General features: G+C 36.4%; 1 protein-coding gene across 4 annotated transcripts in view; it reads left to right on the plus strand.

Annotated features, from left to right (window-relative positions):
- The window catches only part of LRRC69 (leucine rich repeat containing 69), a 97,279-nt gene extending 76,631 nt beyond the window's left edge, over positions 1–20,648 (plus strand). For 2 of the 4 annotated variants that reach the window (XM_027604764.1, XM_027604774.1), the window contains 2 exons: positions 4,202–4,381; positions 20,337–20,648. In XM_027604764.1, the coding sequence (XP_027460565.1) occupies positions 4,202–4,381; positions 20,337–20,447 (291 nt within the window). In that variant the 3' untranslated portion in view covers positions 20,448–20,648. The remainder of the gene's footprint in view (positions 1–4,201; positions 4,382–20,336) is intronic. The other 2 variants (XM_027604784.1, XM_027604793.1) reach the window with 2 other exon arrangements.
- The last annotated feature ends 765 nt before the right edge of the window (positions 20,649–21,413 follow it).

Genomic DNA, 21,413 nt, shown 5'->3' on the forward strand with positions numbered 1-21,413 from the left:
AAGCAATTTTAAAAAAGAACAAAACTGGAGGAACCTCAATTCCAGATCTCAAGATATACTACAAAGCTGTAGTAATCAAAACAGTATGGTGCTGGCACAAAAAGAGACACATAGATCAATGGAACAGAATAGAAAGCCCAGAAATAAACCCATGATTATATGGTCAATTAATCTACAACAAAAGAGACAAGAATACAATGGGAAAAAGACAGTCTCTTTAACAGATGGTGTTGGGAAAAGTGGACAGCTACATGTAAAAGATTGAAACTGGCCCACTTTCTTACACCATACATAAAAATAAACTGAAAATGGATTAAAAACCTAAATGCGAGACATGTGTTGTAAAAATCCTGGAGGAGAGGACAGGCAGTAATTTCTCTGACATTTTTTCTAGATAGTCTTCTGAGGCAAGGGAAACAAAAGCAAAAACAAACTATTGGGACTACATCAAAATAAAAAGCTTCTGTGCAGTAAAAGAAACAATCAGTGAAACAAAAGGACAACCTAGTGAGTGGGAGAAGATATTTGCAAACAATATATCTGATAAGGGGTTAATATTCAAAAAATATAAAGAACTTATACAACTCAACACCGAAGGAACAAATACTCCAATTAAAAATGGGCAGAAGATATGAACAGAGATTTTTCAAAAGACATACAGATGTCCACGGGGCAAATGAAAAGATGCTCAGCATCACTCATTATCAGGGAAATGCAAACCAAAACCACAATGAGATATTCCCTCACTCCTGTCAGAATGTCTAAAATAAAAAACACAAGAAGCAACAGGTGTTGGTGAGGATATGGAGAAAAAGGAACCCTGTGCACTGTTGGTGGGAATGCAAACTGGTGCAGCCACTGTGGAAAACAATATGGAGGTTCCTCAAAAGTTAAAAATGGAATTACCGTATGATCTAGTAATTCCACTACTGGATATTTACCCAAAGAATGCAAAAAACTAAATCAAAGAAATACATGCACCCCTATGTTTACTGCAGTATTATTTACAATAGCCAGATTATGGAAGCAGCCCAAGTGTCCATTGATAGATGAGTCCACAGTTCAAACCCGTGTTGTTCAAAAGGGTCATTTGTACTTAGTAGAAATAATGATTTTTACTTATATTAATGATTTGGGTATTTTTGAAAGTATGTTTAAGATTTTTTCTTAGGAAGGTGCCAAATTTATTATATATTTCATATTTGTACTTAAAGTAAAAGTCATTGCTAGTGGATATTTGGGTAATGTTACTGATAAACTGTTTTTAAGAAATATTTTTTATGATTTTTTATTTTTTTAAGTAATCTCTACACTTAGAGTGTAGAGATTACTTAAAACCCCGTGGGGCTCAAACTCACAACCCTGAGATCAAGAGTCACATGCTCCACCAACTAAGCCAGCCAGGTACCCCTGACTTGATCTGTCAAAGAACTGTAGAGCTTTGATTTAGGCTATGCCTTGATTAAGATTTTTAAAAACTTTTCTTCATCTCAAAGATTTATGAAATAAATTCAATGTTTATGATTAGATTATAACAAAATATTAACCAAAGCATACTGCACCAGTAGATGCTGCACCAGTAGAGTTTTTACCCATGTTATCTAATTTAATTCTCTGAATTCTATGTGATAGTATTAGAAAAAAAATCCCTATTTTACAGGTGTGGTATCCAAGATTAGAGAAGTTAATAAGGACTTGGCCAGATAGGGTCACACCCCTGATAAGTTGTAGAGCCAAGATTTGTACCTATTTATCTGTCTAGCTCTAAGAATCTTTCCTTTTGATGATGTTTTAGTGTCTGTCATATACACAGTAACGTTTGATCATGCAATAGTTTCAAAGTTCACCGTTCCTTCTAAGGCTTCATATTTGTTGTACATTTTATAATTTTTAATATTTATAAAAATATAATTTGTATATGCATAATTTTAAAATTCAAATTAAATAATCATACGTAAGGAAAATAAAAGAATTCAGCTGAAACTGATTTTAATATATGATGGTTTAAGCATAGGAATAATCTCTGATGTACATATAGTTAGCTAACAAATGTTCTGACAAAGTAGCATATAAACTATTCAAAAGGAACAATTTATTTGTTCACAAAAGATTTCTTGACTTTTAAACACTAGAATTAGGCCATCATTAAGTCGTATGTTCTCAAAGACTGCATTGCCTGTATCTTTAAGAGGTGTCCTGAAAGATACTAGTGGTCATGCTAATAGTATCTTACTTTATATATACTAGCAGTTCCAAGTCATAACTTTATGTTTCAGTGGTATATGTTATTCTCCCAAAGTAATATATTGGCAGCAAGTAGGAGAGGAACATAATTAATTGGTAATGTAAGAGTTGTCAAGAGACATATCAAATGCAACAAACGTATTTGGTTCCAGAAACCATAAATGGAAAAAATGAACTGTATGAATTGTGACCTATTTATAGGTCCGATGTATTTCAGCAAATTTTTCTACCATCTGCTGTTTTGGGAGTGAATCCTTATTTGTTTGTTTTCTGCTTTATTGTGAGACCTAGCCATTGAGATCTGGTAGCTAAAAACTTACCTCTAAAATCAGTGTTTCATTCTGAATCACAAACTCTGCTCTGTGTAAGTAGTTAAAGAAAAGGATTTGATAATGGACATCTAATTTAGGAGTCCTGGTAATTAATATTAGTGTGAAAGAGTATTTTTTTCAGAAAGGTTGACTTATTATGTAACCATCCAGGAGAAAGAGCTGAAATAGGTAGGAGGTTGTGCTGTTGAAGGATCATTTAAGGAACCCAAGCTTAAGGCTGTTTGCTGTAGAAAGGCAGCTTTCTCAGATGCTTGGGTAAATGGAAGGGATAGAGTAATAAGGAACAGGGAGGCAACAATTTATAGAATTTTGTTGTTATTTTTTAAGATTTTAATTGGGGTGAATGAGTGAAGATTATGTATGTACATATGTATGTATGTATATATTCCCAAAGATTCCTATTAGAGCCTGATATGGGCTATCTTAATACTGGAGGGAAATCTTTCACTTTGGCCAGAAAAAAAAAAAAAAAAAAACAGTCCCACAAACTGTTAAAATTCACGCAGTGTTTGTGTAACATTTATACAGGACTTCCATGCTACCGGCACAAACAATGCGGCTCCTTTAGTGGAGTAAATCAAAAGTTTATTTTGTTTTCTTCATCAGTGAAGATTTGATTTTATGTATTATATAGTATTTTACTTTAAGATGATGATATTGTTGGTGGTCGTGGCAAAAGCCAGCTTATATTTTCTCACCACCCCTTTTGTTATTTAATATTCTAATTATTACCTAAAGTGAAGTTTCTGGATATGGCTGGGTGGATAGGTGTAATACCTATTGAATTCAGAGATTTGGGTAATAGAAATCAGTGCTCTTTACCAATATGACTCTATTCAAGTACTCACTGCAGTGGGTAACTTAGACCAGTGTGTCTCAAAGTTCAACAGGCATACTGATTGCCTGGGGAACTTTTTAAATTGCAGCTTCTGGTTTAGTAGGTCTGGGGTGCAGGTGGAAGTCTGCATTTCTTTCTTCTTCTTTTTTTTTTTTTAAGATTTACTTATTTGAGAGAGAAAGGGAGAGAGGCAGCAGGGGGAAGGGTAGAGGGAGAGGGAGGAGAGAAGCAGACCCTGCCGCTGGGCACAGACCCTGGTGCTTGGGCTCAATTTCAGGACCCTGAGATCAGGACCTGAGCTGAAATCAGGTGTTGGAAGCTTAACCAACTCAGCCACCCAGGCACCCCAGGAAGTCTGCATTTCTAATAGGTTTTGAGGTGATGCAGATGCTATTGGTCCATGAGTCATAGTTTAAGTAGTAAGGATATAGACGTTAGTAAATATGACAGACTCAATATTTGAGTCCAGTCTGAATTATTTGTACAGTCCTTGCTTATTTTAATGAGAGGTACAAAATTTGAACCTAAACTTTAGTGATGTAAATTTTTATTAATTTGGATTCCTGTACGTAAGAGACATAGAGATATTGAAATGGAAGTAACTTGTTTTTCTTATATTATTGAAAATGAATTTATAATGTCGGTCACTAGCAATATAATTTATAATATATATACTATCGATAATTAACTGTGAGAAATAGGCCAAAAATGTCAATTAGCGAAATGTCAATTGTAATATAAAATAGTTATCTTAAAAATAATCTGAGGAACCATTTTTTTTATCTAGGAAATAACTTCAAGATTTATAATGAATGAGCTAGCAGGAAAGAATCCTTTCATAATGCACGTCATAGAACAGCACCCACAGGTCAGGAACATAATCTCTCAGGGAAGAAAATGTGCAATATGTGGAAGGTGCTTTATAACAGTATGGCTGGAATGTGTTGAATTTGTTCCTCCACCAAAGGTAATGGTGCTTTTTGTGTGAATAGAGCCTAAGACCTTCACTTATTCTTTGTCCTTATCTAAATCAACCAGTAGTAACTAGATTTTTATCTAAGAATTGACTTCTATGATAGTATAATGTTATTTATTGAGCTTTATTGAGATATAATTGACACATAACATCGTGGAAGGTTTTATGGTATTAAGGTTTACGTAAGACATGTTGATTTGGTACATTTATAAATTGCAAAATGATTACCACCATAGTTAGTTCTTTTTTGTGGTGAGAACACCTAAAATCTACTAAATTAGCAACATTCGAGTATATGAAACAGTATTATTAACTGTACTTACCATACTGTGCATTAGATCCCTAGACTTGTTTAATCTTATAACTTGAAGTTTGTACCCTTTGACCAATATCACCCCATTTTTCCCATGCCAACCAACCACCACTTTACTACTTTTCTGTATCTCTGAGTTGGTCTTTTTTTTTTTTTTTAGATATCATAAGTGATATTATATTTTAAGTGTTATTATAAAGTATTTGTCTCTCTCTGTCTGACTTACTTCACTTAGCATAATGCCCTCAAGATCCATCCAAGTTGTCACAAATAGCAGGATTTCCTTTCTCATGGCTAAATAATATTCCTCTGTGTGTGTGTGTGTGTGTGTGTGTGTGTGTGTGTGTGTATCTCACATCTTTTTTATCCATTCATCCACTGACAGACACTTAGGCTGTTTCCATGTCTTTACTACCCACTATTATGAGTAGTGATGCAATGAATACAAGAGAACTGATATCTCTATGAGATAATTGATTTCAATTTCTTTAGATATATACTCAGAAGTGGGATTGCTGGATCATATGGTAATTTTATTTTTAAGTTTTGAAGAACATGCATACTGTTTTTCATAGTGGCTGTACTAATTTGTATTCCCACCAATAGTGCACTAGAATTCTTTTTTTCCCATATTCTTGCCAATACTTATCTCTTGTCATTTTAATGATAGCTATTGTAACTGGTGAAGTGATATCTCAATGTGGTTTCAATTTGCATTTCCCTGATGATTAGTGATGTTGAGCACCTTTTCATGTACCTGTTGACCATTTGTATGTCTTCTTTAAAAAAAAAAGTCTATTCAGTTCCTGTGCCCATTTTGTAATTAGGTTAATTTTTTTGCTCTTGAGTTATATGAGTTCTTTATGTATTTTGGATATTAACCCTTTATTAGATATATAACTTATAAATATTTCCTCTCCTTTTGTAGGTTGCCTTTTCATTTCTCTGAGTTTCTTTTGCTAAAAAGCTTCAGAAGCTTTTTAGTTTGGTGTAGTCCCACTTAATTTTTTTCCTTTTGTTGTGTTTTTGGTGTCATATCCGGGAAATCACTGCCAAGACCAAGGTAAAAAGGTTTTTCCCTTACGTTTTTTCCTTGGAGTTTTACAGTTTCAATTCTTTTTTTTTAAGATTTTATTTATTTATTTGATGGAGAGAGACACAGGAATAGAGGGAACACAAACAGGGGGAGTGGGAGAAGGAGAAGCTGGCTTCCTGCTGAGCAGGGAGGTCCGATGCGGGGCTCAATCCCAGGACCCTGGGATCATGACCTGAGCCGAAGGCAGACACTTAAGAACTGAGCCACCCAGGCACCCCTACAGTTTCAATTCTTAAATTTAATTCTTTCATCCATTTTGAGTTTACTTTTATGAGTGGTGTAAGATAGGGGTCCAATTTCATTCTTCTACATGTGATTGTCCAGCTTTTCCAACAGTACTGAAGACACTATCCCTTCTTCATTGAGTATTCTTTCTTGCTTGTCAATTAGTTGACCATATATGTGAATGTTTGTTTCTGGGATCTAGATTTTGTTCCCTTGGCCTAAGTGTCTGTTTTTATGCCAGTACAGTACTGTTTTGATTACTATAAACTTTGTAATACAGTTTGAAATCAGAAAGTGTGATGCATCCAGCTTTGTTCTTTTTGGGGGGATTCCATTGGCCATTTGACATCTTTTGTGGCTTCATACAAATTTTAGGATTGTTGTTTGTCTATTTCTGTGAAAAATGTCATTGGAATTTTGATAGGGATTACATTAAATTTATAGATGGGTAATATGGATATTTTGACATTAATTCTTCTGATCAATGAACATAGGATATCTTCCCATTTGTTTGTGCCTTCAGTTTCTTTAATCAAAGTCTTATTTGTTTTCAGTGTAGAGAACTTTCACCTCGTTGGTTACATTTAGTCCTAAGAACTTTGTTTTTGATGTGCTGGTGAATGAAATTGCTTTTTTTATTTCTTTTTCAGATGTTTTGTTGTTGGTGTACAGAAACACGACTTTTTTTGTATGTTGACTTTACTGAATTTATTGATTAGTGCTAGCAGGTTTTTGGAGGAGTCTTTAGGATTTCTTCTACATAATATCATAGCATCTGCAAACAAAGACAGTTTTACTGTTTTCTTTTCTATTAGGGTACCTTTTATTTCATTTTCTAGCCTGACTGCTCTGGCTAGGATTTTCAGTACTCTGTTGAACAGGAGTGGTAAGAATATAGAGAGCTTAGCACAGTGCTTGGTACATATTTTATTTCTGAGAAAGGCTGATGAATCACAAGATCTGGATTTGAAACCAGCTCTTCCATTCTATTAGGTTATTAATATATTATATCAAATGTATCTTAGAGAAAAATCTGGCAGAGGTGCTGCCAATGAGGGCTAATATCAAGGTAAAATAATGGTTGAAGTGAAATTTAAAAGTCAAAACCAGCTGGACATGAAATACCAAGAGAAGAGAGAGATCATCAGTGGAAAAATGAAATAGAAATGTATGTTGATTCTCAAGATGGGAGTAAATCTGTAATCCTGATTGCTTATGTAACCTATCTGTGAATTGTTCACATTACCATCTGGAATTGATTGTTACATTCAAGAGACGTTTAATGAGTATAACACATGCCATATTACTTGGTAAAAGTTGTCAAAACACTCTGCTTTTCACTGGTCATGACACGAACACCTTGGAGAAGTTGCCATTTTTCTCCCAATGAACATCTTTCAGTCTTTCTTGGGGAGCATGTTCTTGCTCTAATAGATTTTTTTCTTAAAATCATCTGATAAGCTGCTAGTCTCATTTCAAGTAGAGAAGTCACACTTAATGATAGTAACTGCCTCCAACACTTATTTGGTACTGTGTCTCATGTCATGCTAAGCATGTTGCCTTGGCATCCCTCAGTTAATGTGCAAAATAACCTCATGACACAAGTGATAAATCCAAGTTCAGAAGAGCAAAGTACTTTGGCTCAGTTCACAAAGCTGCTGAGTAGAGGCTGTGCGGAGGGAACCCATGTATGTGATTCCTTGCTCTTAACCAGACATGGTGGACCATCTTTCCTATGCTTTTCAACCCAGTTATTTCTCATTTGCTTCAACTGAATTTAAGGCATTCATGTTAAAGAGCCTTATTCTGTCATCATTTATTTATCTGCTCAAACGCATGAATTTTTTTCCTAGTATGTATCAGGTGCTTTACCAAGGGCTGGGAATATAGAGCTCCAGCCTCTCAGGAACTTACACGTTCCAAGGAGAAGTGGTATAAGAAGGTGATTGGAATCTGACAAATTAGGCTTGATGACCAGCCCTGCCACTTAACCATCTGTGTCATCTTAATTTACCTTTGGGGCTAAACTTCCATTTGTAAAATTGCAATGATAATAATAGTACATATCTCACAGGGCTGAGATGAACGATACATGAGGTACTTCATAGATGGTGCTTAGCATAGGAAGTGCTTCATAAAGGTAGTGCATAGTAGATACTTAATAGGATAGATTTAAAAAAAATTAAGGCCTTCAGGCAAGAAAGAATTATTACATTCTTATGTAAGTACAGTGATGGAGGAGTGTACAGGGTGGTGCTATAACACAAACAATCGTGGATCACTACATCAAAAACTAATGATGTATTCTATGATGACTAACATGACATAATAAAATAAAATAAAATAAAAGAAGTCATTTCATTTAAATGGGGACATTTTCTGTCTATCCCTGGGGTCTAGCACAGTGATCATTCTTGGTACTTGAATACATAATACGTGTTAACATTATTTTAATAAGCATTGCTTGTAAATGTGCTTTGAGTGATAGGAAGGTATTAGAATAAAGTACCAGCGGACAGGCATTTTTGGTACGGGAACTGCCTGTGCAAAGGTAACATTGTGTGAGTAAATTATGCAATGAGTGCCAGAAACTCGCAGAGATGGGAGATGAGGTTAGAGAGAGAAGCAGGTGCGAGATCAGGATGGCTCTTGTGTGTGAAGTTTGAACTTAATTTTGAAAGCTACTCTCTTGGTTTGTTACAGTTTATTACAGCTGCCATCACAAAGTGCCACAGACTGAGTGGCTTCAACAACAGAAATTTATTTTCTCACATTCCTGGAGGTTAGAAGCATGAGACCAAGGCATCAGAAGCCTTGGTTTCTTTTGTGGCTTCTCGCCTTGGCTCATAGATGATCATCTTCTGTGTGTGTTCCCATAATCTTCCCTTTGTACCTGCCTGTGTCCAAATTTCCTCTTCTCATAAGCACATGGTCACCTTGAATTAGGGCCCACCATAATGACCTCATTTTAACGTAATTACCACTTTAAAGACCCTATTTCCAAATATAGTCGCATTTAGAGGTACTGGGGGTTAAGATTTCAACATATGAATTTGTGGGGGACAGGTTTCTGCCCATAACACCTACTTAGAGTTGTTGAAGTAGTGGAGTAGCCAGATGAGATTATTTATTTATTTTTTGCGAGATACTCGAAACCAGGGGAATGAAGATTGCTCAAGGAGCCTTATATGGTGAGGTGAGAAGGTCAGAAGGACAGAACCCTTGAGGATGATAATACCATACTATCAAAGGGGTGAACAATAGCAGGAGTCAGCAAAGGAGAATGAGAAAATATAGTCAGGGAGGCAGTGAGGGCCAAAATCAGGTAGTGCGAGCACAGATTTTCTATCTATAAAACACAGATGTGTGAGAAAGAGGATTTTCTTACTTTTTCTTCTGCTGAACTTATCTTCTATTTGGGCCCTCATTCTACTGGAAAACTTACTTTAGTTAGTTCCAGGTTTATGTGGTAATTTTAGGAAGTTTTTGGTCATTTAAGATATCTTGATCATTCAGGATTTCCTTCTCCTCCCTTTCTTCCTGTATTATCAAATTTTTGGAGCTCTTGAGTAGTGTCCCATGTGGTCATCCTCTGAAGGGTATGGTCATCCTGTCAAGACCTCAGATGTGGTTGTATCTTCATGACGGTGTCTGCTGAGTTGCCCACTGTCATTAACTTCTGCTTATCTCTTCTGTGCCCTGTCCCTTCTATTTCTGACTTTGGAGTCTCTTTGTTCTGCTGGTCCTTTCCTACCACAGTATTCTCTGGGTGAGATAATTTGGCTGTTCCCTTACTCTACTGTGGGCTCAAGCATGCGTTGGTTAAAGGTTCCCAGTTGAGAGATTCGGAGCTGAGGAGAAAAAACTGAGCTGGAAAGTTGGGAGAGGAAGATTGTCTCCTTTGTGTCATTAAATGGGAAGCAGGTTGCCTTGATCAGAAACCAAACGGGAACACAGAAGTGAAGTCTACAAGTCTTAACTAATCTCCATGAAATGTATAGGGTAAAGGTAGGAGAGCAATAGGATGTTCCCTAGAGGGTGAGGAAGGCTTGAGGAAAGATTTTGAGGATGGGGAAATATGTGCATGATTGTAGGCTGTGGAAAGGGCTAGTAAAAGATGAAACTTAAAATTAGTCTGTGTTGGGGTGCCTGGGTGACTCAGTTGGTTAAGCGACTGCCTTCGGCTCAGGCCATGATCCCAGGATCCTGGGATCGAGCCCCGCATTGGGCTCCCTGCTCGGCGGGAAGCCTGCTTCTCCCTCTCCCGCTCCCCCCACTTGTGTGCCCCCCGTCAATTAAATAAATAAAATCTTTAAAAAAATTAGTCTGTGTTGTGTGCTAATTCAGGAAGGGTGTAGTGTTTTGATTATGTACTGCCTACTTTAAGGAATTAATAGTGCTAAAATTTGGTTACCACATGATAAGCCTCATCTTTTCCATCACCTTAAGGGATTGAGTAAGCTAAAAAGAGCAGATATGAAAGTTTTTAAACAACTAGAAAATGGGGGGGCGTCTGGGTGGCTCAGTCGTTAAGTGTCTGCCTTCAGCTTAGGTCATGATCTCAGGGTCCTGGGATCAAGCCCCGCATCAGGCTCCCTGCTCAGTGGGGAGCCTGCTTCTCCCTCTCTCACTCCCCCTGCTTGTGTTCCCTCTCTCGCTGTGTCTCTCTCTGTCAAATAAATAAAATCTTAAAAAAAACAACAACTAGAAAATGGATAGTGGTGGTAGTTTCCCACTTAAGTATGATTTGTATGTGTTTGTTTCCTTCAGTTACCTTTAGTGGGTGCTTACTATGTGCAAAGTACTGTGCTTGTCTCTTAGGATCCAAAGATGAATAAGACAGTCCATGCCATTAAGGAAATCACATACTGTTTATTAAAATACATTGTTATAAGCATTATAGTAAGGTGTTATATACTCATACTATGACATCACAGAGCAAGCAGCTACTTAGGTGTCCCTGTCTGTTCAGGCTACTATAATGAAATACCACAGAAAGAGTGGCTTATAAATAACAGAAATTTATATCTTACAGTTCTGGAGGCTAGAAGTCAGAGGTCAAGGTGCCAGCATGGTTGGTTGAGGGCCCTCTTTTGGATCACACATTTCTTGTTATAGTCTCACGTGTTGGAAGACGCTAGAGGGGTCTCTTCTAAGGGCACTAATCCCAATCATGAGGACTCTGTCGTCCTGGTCTAATCACCTCCCAAAGGCCTCATCTCCTAAAATCATGACATTAGTTATGAGGACTAACACATGAATTTTGGAAGGACACGGGAGGTTTAAGGGAAACTTTGCTGAGGAGGTGATATTTGAGTAACATGAAGTCACAGTGTTCATATTAACTTTATGACTTGTTTTTCATTGCCTCCATTTAGAGGTGAAGCAACTAAATAAGATAAGCAGCTTGTTCATCTTAAGTTTCAAATCTTTGAAATAACAGGACTTGAGTTAATGCTTCTTGATACCCCCTTTAGGTCTCTTTTTGTTGTACTTCTATAGCATATACATTTTTATTTTGAACCATAAAAGAAAGTGCAAATAAATTCATTGATTGATGGTTATATAATTATTCACAACAGCTGCCTTCCATATTTGAAAGACTGTCAGCTGGAAGAGAGAGGAGGCTTTTCCTCTGTTGACTTATGGAGTGGAACGTAGAACCACTGGAATTCAGGCCACATGAAGGGAAGAATTTTCCTACGGGATTTTACACAGATGCATACACACATGCACTCATGCATGTTAACATTGGTCATTACTGAAGAAACAGTAAGGATGGAAGAAAGAATAGAATAAAGAGATTTGGTATCTACATAATTTCATTTTAAAAGTTAAAAGGGAAGGGCACCTGGGTGGCTCAGTTGGTTAAGTGTTTGCCTTCTGCCTTTGGCTCAGGTCATGATCTCAGGGTCCTGGGATCAAGCCCTGTATCGGGCACCCTGCTCACTGGGGAGCCTGCTTCTCCCTCTGCTGCTCCCCCCAACTCATGTTCTCTCTCTCACAAATAGAGAAAGTCTTTAAAAAAATTAAAGGGTGATAAGAATACCTTTTTTATCAATTAAGTATGTCTGAGTGTGTTATAAAAACAGCAACAGAATGGCATAAGAATATAGCATGGGTTAAAAACACAATGGTTAAAAAAATAAACCAGAGACCTAGGTGTGAATACTTGCAAATGGCAGAAAATATTCAGTTATTGGAGAAATACATGATCCCTCACATTGAAATAGCACATTGGGTGCAAAGCAGAATAAGAAAGAACAAATCCATCTCTAGACACATTTTGGCAAAACTGCATTATGCCAAAGAGGAGCTATTAAGAGCTAAAGATAATTTTTTTAAAGATAAATTTTTAATAAAATAGATCATCTACAAAGAAATGACAATGGACTGAGAGCAGATGCCAGGAAAAAAATGGTATAATATCTTCAAGCACTAAGAGAAAATAACTCAAAATCTAGAATTCTATGCCTAGATAAGTTGATAGGCAAAAGACATTGGAGTGTCAGGAAATTGTGAGAAGAAAAAATTTGAAAAGGAAAATTGTTTTGCTTTGAAACAACCACTGATCCTAACTTTATTAAAATAATTGAAAAAATTAAACAAGTAACATTTAGTAAGTTTGTGACAGTGAAAAAAGTATGTAACAATGGAATTAGAATAAGTGTATAGTATGAATTTATAAATTATGCCAAATAAATTTAAGGATATTTAAAAATTGGATAAATTGGGATATACATTACCAGGTACTTCCCAATTGAAACATCTTATTTTAATGGGGTTGTTTAGTTCCCTGTTTCTAGAATAAAATGTGCACGGAATACATGGGGATGATAATCAGATTAACCATGTTGGTAAACAGTTGCTTTTATATAATCTTTAGGATTGTGTGTTGCCTTTCCACTTAAGTAGAAGGAGATTATACAAAAACTAGTTTGCCTAGAAGCCTTCCTTTCTATTTAAAAAATTTTATATCTTAATTATCTTTTCAGGAACGAAACTTAGAGAATGCTGACCTTTAGAGTAAATACTTGATCATGAAGGGAGAGCCCATTTGATAATGCCAACGTCTGGTTGCTTTGTTGTGCTTTGCAGAATGTTCTGTCTCTGCCGGAGTTTGCCATCTGAAGGCACAGTTGAAGGGGGGGTACCCTTGATGACAAATGGGTCTTTATTCTTGACACAAAACAACTAGAAACAACCAAATATCAAATTGTAATTGCTTTTATTCAGGTGAATGTGAAATTATGTGGTACTTATGAAATAGTGAGATTAAGGACTGAAAAGTAGTTGATGAAAAGTTCCGCTCAATATCAAATATTAACCTTTACCATAATTCATCCAGATACCTTTGTGTTTTTCCAAATGTTACAGCTCTTGCCATCTGAGTTCAGCAAGTCCTTAGCAATGATAGAATTATCAATAATTTCAGCGTAATTGATATTTAAGTATTAACTGCTAATGATGTAAATCTTTGAAATAGCAACAAAGCTAATCCTTTTTAGTTACTACCAACTCGGGCCATATTTGAACTAGTAACTTAGAGGTAACCTAAATAGTCTCATAAAATCCTTTCCAAACACTTGAGAGTGATCCTGGGCCCAAGATATGCATTTGATAGTTTTCATTTTGTATAGTTACATTAGTTGAACTTAACATTTCCCCAGATACCTTTAAAGTTGAAGAGTTTAGGGAGGGAACAGTTTGGAATATGAACTCTCAACCCTGTATTGAATGATGTAATGTAATTAAAACTACCCTCAAAAGAGATTAGATTGAATAGGTTTCACTACAAATGAGTGAAAATGCTGATCTACTCTATGAAAATAAATGAAAATTTGCAACCTTAATTCCTTTTTTATGACAAGCTGCCAGTAATGAAACATGATATAAGATTACATTTAATAATTTTACTCATTACTTGTAGAGCAAAATCTTACTTTGCAGTAAAAGGTTATTACTGTTTAGATACCACTGACATTCATTTATGAAACTGATCATTTCAGCCAGCCAACTGTGAAAATGAATGTAGGTTTTAAAACATTTATGCAGTGGTTAGTCAATTTAATGTACATTAGGCACTAAGAGGATCAGAAGGCATCACATTTCTAATTCTAAACAGTCGTGAAAGTGATATGTATTTATTGTTCAGAAAAATTGAAATGGTATGAATGTTCTTTATTATTTTATTCGGAAAATAGCAAAACAATTATAGTATAAACGAACTCACACACTATATCTTGATTACTTCTACTCCTTTGGGAACTCATTGAATTTTCTTTTCTCTTTAGAAAACTCTCCCTTTTGTTCTTAAACTGCTAGGTAGAGTCACAATTGTATTCAATATCTATGATTGTTTTTTCTTCTAAAGAATCTCAAATTGCATTCAACTTCAGTACATTTATCTGAAGCTGTGCATCACCAAAATGTTTGAACCTCCCACGTGAAATTCAAAGGACATTGATGATGAAGACATGGTGTTGTAGAGCAGGATCACTCTGTAGAGGAGAGAATGCTGCTTGCTTTCTGGTTTCTGCTCTTATCACAGTCCAAAGTGCCCTACAGGGCAGAATGACCATATAATGTATTACTTAAGTCAAGATGCTTTTGAGAGTGAAAGTGAACATTATTAGTAAGCTGGAAAACCAGCAGGAAACCAGGACTATCCTGGGCAAATCTGAATGTGTGGCTCCCCTTCTTAAGTGGAGCAGTTAACTTTAGAGTAGTGCTCATTGCTGGCTTTTATCACTGCTGGTGTGGAGGAATTGTCATTCTGAATGTTCATCTGAGATTTTTAAAATTATTTTCAGTCACTCTGTAAATATTTGAGGTCCTGCTTTAAACAGGAAACTCTGGGAGCTAAGTACAGGGCAAATAAGTAGGGGACCTAGTTGGTCCCAAATCGTTTAAAATCTAAGAACTTAAACTCTAAAGATGAAAAAGACACTAGCAATACAAACTAAATGTTAAATGAGTGGTAAGAGCTTTTGTGCTTCACAATGGAAGACGAGATTGTTGTAAGTTGTTGGGCCTGGAAGGTACCCAGAAAGATGCTGCGACTTTACAAGACCTTGATGTGGGTAGAATTCAGATACATGGAGAAGGGAGCAGAGAGGATATTTTAGAAGAAAATGATATGGAGGAGAATGGATCTTGTTCATAGGACAGTGAATTAAGTTGGTTCATGGAATGAGAGGAGGAGACATTATAAAAAATAATGAGGTCAAATTCTATGAACCTGTCAAAGGACAGAATAAGGAGTTTGAACTTGATCCCATTTGGAAATGGAGTCCTACTGAATGTGTGGGGACAAGCCACTGATATAAAGAAAGATGTATTTTAGATGGAATCATTTAGCAGTACTGTGCAGGATTAACTGGAGGTTGAAGAGAAGAGAAGAGAAGCTGAAGAAAAGAGACCTATTAGTGGTTGTCTAGTGTGGGTGTAAGGTGTAGCATTAGAAAATGCAAGGAAAGGAACCTTCATGGGAGGAGGAAGGTTGATGGAGCTTGATTGATTGGATAAGGGAAACTGCAGAAGGGTGTGAAGGAGAAAAACCAGAAAACTCCAGAGGGAGCTGATGTGGGAGGCAAGACCCCAACTTTTATCTCAAACATACTGAGTTTCAGGTGTTGTGCGGATAATTCAAGTGAATATGTTTGGCCAGTTGGAGATAGATCAGAACAGCAAAGCAGTGTACTTCTGTGCATTATCTGAAAATGTGTGCACTTTCCAACAACTGTTCATTCTTTCAGAGAGCTCTGCACATTGTTACTAAACCACAATCAAAATCCTACTTTGGTGAAAGAACGTGGGAGGAATACTCTGACTAACACAGTCAGTTAGTTAGTTCACAGTTTGGTGAACTTAGAGTCTAGTTCTGTCTCTAGCTTGAACCCTGAGACTTAAGGTAAACCACCTTCCTTCTCACTGTATCTGGACTAATTTCCTCATCTGGGCAATGAAGGGATTAGAGCAAAGCCTCTTCTAGCTTCAGAGTGTCCGAGGGGCTGTCATAGTCATGCTTTTCATGGTCCTGCTAATTTGGAACATGATACCAGTTTTAGTGTCCCATTGCTGATGTAACAAACTGCCATAAACGTGGTATCTTAATGAAAATTTATTATGTTACAGTTTGGTAGGTCAGAAGTCCAACATGAGTCTCACTGAGCTAAAATCAAGGTGTCAGCAGGGCTCCATTGCTTTCTGGGGGCTCCAGGGGAGGATCCATTTTCTTGTTCTTTCCAGCTTTTAGAGACAACTGACATTCCTTGGCTCATGGCCCCTTCCTCCATCCTCAAAGCCAACATTGGCAGATCTGGTCCTTCTCACATCACATCACTTGGATCTACTCTTCTGCCTCCTTCTTCCAGTTTTAACAATCCCTGTAATGAAATTGAGTCCACCTAGATAATACAGAATAATTATGGACCTCTGAAGGTCCTTATATTAATCACACCTGTAAAGTCCCTTCTGTTATGTAACGTAACATACATATTCATAGGTTCCAGGGATTAGGACATGAACATCTTTGCAAGGGGGTCGGGACACTGCTCTGCCTACTATGATACTTTTCCAAAGAAAACAGGAAACCATTTTACTCTTTTTTCTTATGCTTTATGCATCATGTAATACTGAAACCTTATTCAAAACTTTACTTTTACTGTGATATTAATATGTATTTTGATAACTTTTTATTTCTCAGTTTAAAAGATGACAGTCATTGTCACTGATAAGGCATGTGTTGAATTTTTAAAAAAAACTCTCAATTCCACCATTCAAAAAATATAAAACTTAGTAAATACATGTTTTTAAACTTAAAGGGCAAAACTACTTTTTCCTAAAATAGGGAGAGGATGTAATCATCTATTCATTTGCTTTAGGAAATAGTGTATTTCACTATAAATAGTAAAGGGTGAAAAATTAGACTGTAGTATATTTTCACATTTTACAGCTTTTTGCTACAAAGATACTTCAGAATAAAAGCATGCCTAATCATAGACCAATTCCTTTTCCTTTTCTATCTTCAGCTTGACAAAAAGGAGCTTTCAGATGTTTCAATTTCTATCTGTAAACAACAAGCAAACCAGTAATTATCTTCCACAGAATCTTGGAGTTATGTTAATTGAGGCTTGTGAAGAGAGGTCCTCTATAAGAGGGTGTGTCGTTATTCTTTTGTAACATGCTTATGTCAAATGGACAAGTGTACTAGTAGAAACCATTGTGATGATGCCACAAATGGGCATAGAAATTTAAATGGATATCAACAGGTCAGGTATTTGAGACTTTCTTTTTTTTTTATGAAAACATATTACTGCATCCAGTGACTCTAGATGGAAAAGTATGTTCCTAAGGAATTATGTTGAGTTCATTTTTCTTAGTAAAATTTCCAGCAAACAATTCATAGTACTGAGAGATACCAGAAATAGTAATTATTAAGTTATAGAATAATTATAAGCAAAGATTCATATTCAGTACAAAACTGATAATGGCCATTGGTAAAATAAACTTCTAAAAAATGAAACAAAACATTTTATTTTAATTAAACTTTGATACCCCTAAGAAGGGGAAAGAGGGATACAGACCCTTTGCATTCCTGCCTGCAACAAGAGCCAATGCAAACCTTGCCCATACAGTTTCTTACTGACACAAGGGAAATGGCTAAAACCATAGTGGAAATAGAAAATGTCTTTTAATAGTTTCTACTGTAAACTTTTTACCTCATGGAGAAACTGGACAAAGCGAATCAGATTAACTGTATGGCCCCACTTGTTTCCTTGGTTTATGTTTGTCTTTCTGTAACCTCATTTTAGTTGATGGCTCTATTCTTTGTCCTAGTTCCTTAAATAGCAGCTAAGTGAAGTGTATTAGCATGGTTTATTTTGATAGCCCTTAGTTGTAGATGAAATGTGCTACAGTAGTAAGCAGGGGTAGCTGGTTGGACCCATAGGCTAAGGGGAAAAAACACATTTAGCTTTTGAGCACAATTTCAACACTTAGCCACTATAATCCAGTTGATCACTATGATCTCATATAGATTTAAAATACTGCACATAATTTGTATATCATTGGAGAACTTTATGAATTCTTACCCCTGGACTAATGTATTCACTTATTGTTGATAGTCCATGATTCAACATTTTATGGTCTGTTTATTGTTTATATTGTATTGTTTCCCCAATACAATATGCACATTCCTGAACTTCTGCTCTCACAGCCCACTGTTTTGGAATGTCCTTTCGTGTCCTTTCCAGGCAGTCACAACATAGTCATCCTTCAAAACCCAGCTCACCATTTTCTTATACCACAAAATTTTGCTTAATGTGCAGTCTATGGTGGTGTCTCCCTTCTCTGAATAACACAGAACCTATCATGGTGTTGAGCCTTATGTTTCTAGTTATTTTTTGTGTTTATGTATTAGCTTTCCAACTAGATATTGAAAAGATTCTTCGAGGCAGAGATTGTTTGTTATATATCTTTGTATCCTTGGCACTTTGCTTAATGTGGTTCAAGTTTAGGTTGCTTATAATTTTTTAGAACTTTTGGTTGCAAGTTAAAGAAACCCAACTTATGCACTAACTAACTAATGACAAGTAATAAAGTCTAGGAATGGGTCTGGCTGAATACTTAGTCATGCTCGATCAGGTAACCCAAATTTATCATCAGGAATCTGTCCTTCTTTGTGTATTGTCTCTGCTTTCCTTTGTTTGGTTTTGCACTCATTGCACCCTACACTATGCCCTCTGTCAATAGAGGTAGACCTTTCTTCTCTTAGTAGATCCAGGGAAAGCCCTAGGGCTGATGTTCATTGGCTTTATTGGACTGTCTTGGGTTATGTGCTGGATTTGAGTTATGTGGCTAAGTTTTGAGCCAGGGAGTGGAATCAGTTATCCTCTCTCTTCCATAACATAAACACTGAAATCAGTGAAGGGATGTTTCCCAAAAGGGAAAAGATGGGCTTTTTTGCCAGCAGAATGGGAAATAGATGCTGGACAGGTAAAAACAAGATGCTGATTGGAGATTTCACTAAATGTTTGCTGATTGATCAACTAAACTTCCTTTTAGGAATAAAGTCAGATTTGTAGAGATTCTGTACCATTTTCCACCTTAATCCCAAATATTTTATCATCAGATAGTGCCATGTATCCTCTGAGTACTTCATAGTCATGGTTGGAGGTAGATGAGAAGGTGATGTGACATATGACTTTGACTTTCAACCCACCAAGGTTGAAAGGCTGTTACTCTCTCAAGGATGGATTAATAACTGTGCTTAGGTATTTGAACATTTAAATGGGCCCTCACAGTTCTTTTGTGGAAGAGTGAACCAAACGGTAATGAAATCTCTCACTGTGGATTGTGATGATGACAGCCCAGTGGGTCCATGATAAAAGTAAGTAGCATTGTCAACGAGTTAAACTACTAGTTGTGTGACTGTTTTGGATTCTTTGAGAGCTATGTTGACTTCAGAAGTTGTTTATAAAGCATACAGATGGTAAGTTTTTGAAGTTGCCATTATTTCCACATTAGTGGTGAAAACATGTATACTAAGTTGGCTAACAGGGTTTTTGACTGCCTATTTTGTGTATTGAGAATTAAAAACAGAGATTTGAAGTACAAAAACTTAAGTCATGTATTGGGCGAATTGTCTGAAATCCAGCCAATCTTAACATTATGCATAGTGAGCAAAGAATATTAATTTCCATGGGAAATGGATGCTGGACAGGCCAAACCAAGATATTCACTGGGGAATTCAATAAATGTCTGCTGATTGATCAATTTAACATCCCTGTAGGACAGAAATCAGGTTTGTGTGGATTCTGTATTGTTTTTTATCTTCATCCTAAACACATTATGGCTAGACAGTATAATAATATATTTGGATAAAAGCACAGATAATCCTTTATCATTTGAGTTTTGTTTATTTTTTTTAAAGATTTATTTATTTTAGGGAGAGAGAGAACGGGAGGAGGGACAGAGGGAAAGGGAGAGAGAGAATCTCAAGCAGACTCTGTACTGAGCCCAATGACGTGGAGCTAGATCTCAGGACCCTGAGATCATGACCTGAACTGAAACCGACAGTCAGATACTCAGCTGACTGAACCACCCAGGCACCCCATTGTTTAGTTTTGAATATGCCTTTCTTAGCTAGTTAATTTGTGTGTGGGAAAAGAGCAAATCAAACATAAATAGAGTACTGTGTGCCCTTTAGAAATTAATATTGTGAAATCTTGGAGAATGTTAATGTTTATTTTATTCCAAAATATTTATTGAGTACTGCTTTAATTTTATTTTTAATCTTTACCTTTTAGAACTGGAAGATAAGCAGAAATCTACAGCTGGTACCTCTTCGAATATTAATTTGTTCTTACAAATGTTTTAATCAACGTGGCCCTAACGTCTTTGGAATTGCTCAAGTGTAGAGCCGGTGAGCAGCTCACTTAGAGCCTCACATGACTTGCCCCATCAGCTCTGCACACAGAGTCAGATTATGCCCTACTTATGATACCATGCTGTGTCTCTTCCCTTTGCCGGTACATTAAGCAAAGGAAGAAAAATAATTTACTTGTAAAGATCCCAGTTTAAGCACTATCATCTACCTTTAGCTTGTTTAGACTCTAGGTGTGCTGTTCTTTGACTTAAAAACAAAATAAAGAATGGAAAAATAAAGATCTGTGTGGCAAGTATTTTTTCCTGTCATTTTATGACCACCACCCTCCTTTTCTGGGTAAGTATTAAGAGACTTTGATGGGGACAAGTATTTATTTTATGCATGTTTTGCAATTGAAAGAGGATTACCTTTTAGTGTGAGACAGTTGTATCACATTTGTATGATTTCAGCTGAGCTCTTATTTTTTAAGAGGCACTAACGTCTTATTGACTAAGATAAAACCTTTATTCCACTTAAAGCTGAGTAGAAGCCTGGAAACTCAGGCTTGTTTACTCCTAACATCACTTTGTTTCTACTTTTAAAGTTTTGTTCTTTATTTAGTTTTGTTTTTCACAAGAGAAACTTATGGAAGCCAGGGCAGTAGCACTGAAATGAGAATTTGACTCATTTTCTCTGAAGGACAACAGAAAATTAGAGAAGGAAGTTATGAAAATTTATGATATAGGTTGCACAGACCAGTGGTCTTTGTAAGTGTGGTTCTGTCCAGCAGCCACATCACTTGTGAACTTGGCCTTACCCAAACCTACTACATCAGAAACTGGGGGAGTACAGCTCAGCAGTCTGTGTTTTAACAGATTCTCCAGGTGATTTCAAGCCACACTCTCATTGGAGAACCATAGGTACTGACGAGGAGAAATTTGTTCTAGGTTCAGAAAAGCAAGAAATTTAATCATAATTTTTTGTTTAAACCCCACTAGAAATATATTTCTTCACATAA

The sequence above is a fragment of the Zalophus californianus genome, chromosome 4 (assembly GCF_009762305.2).
Source record: "Zalophus californianus isolate mZalCal1 chromosome 4, mZalCal1.pri.v2, whole genome shotgun sequence".
In the NCBI taxonomy this organism is placed as follows: domain Eukaryota; kingdom Metazoa; phylum Chordata; class Mammalia; order Carnivora; family Otariidae; genus Zalophus; species Zalophus californianus.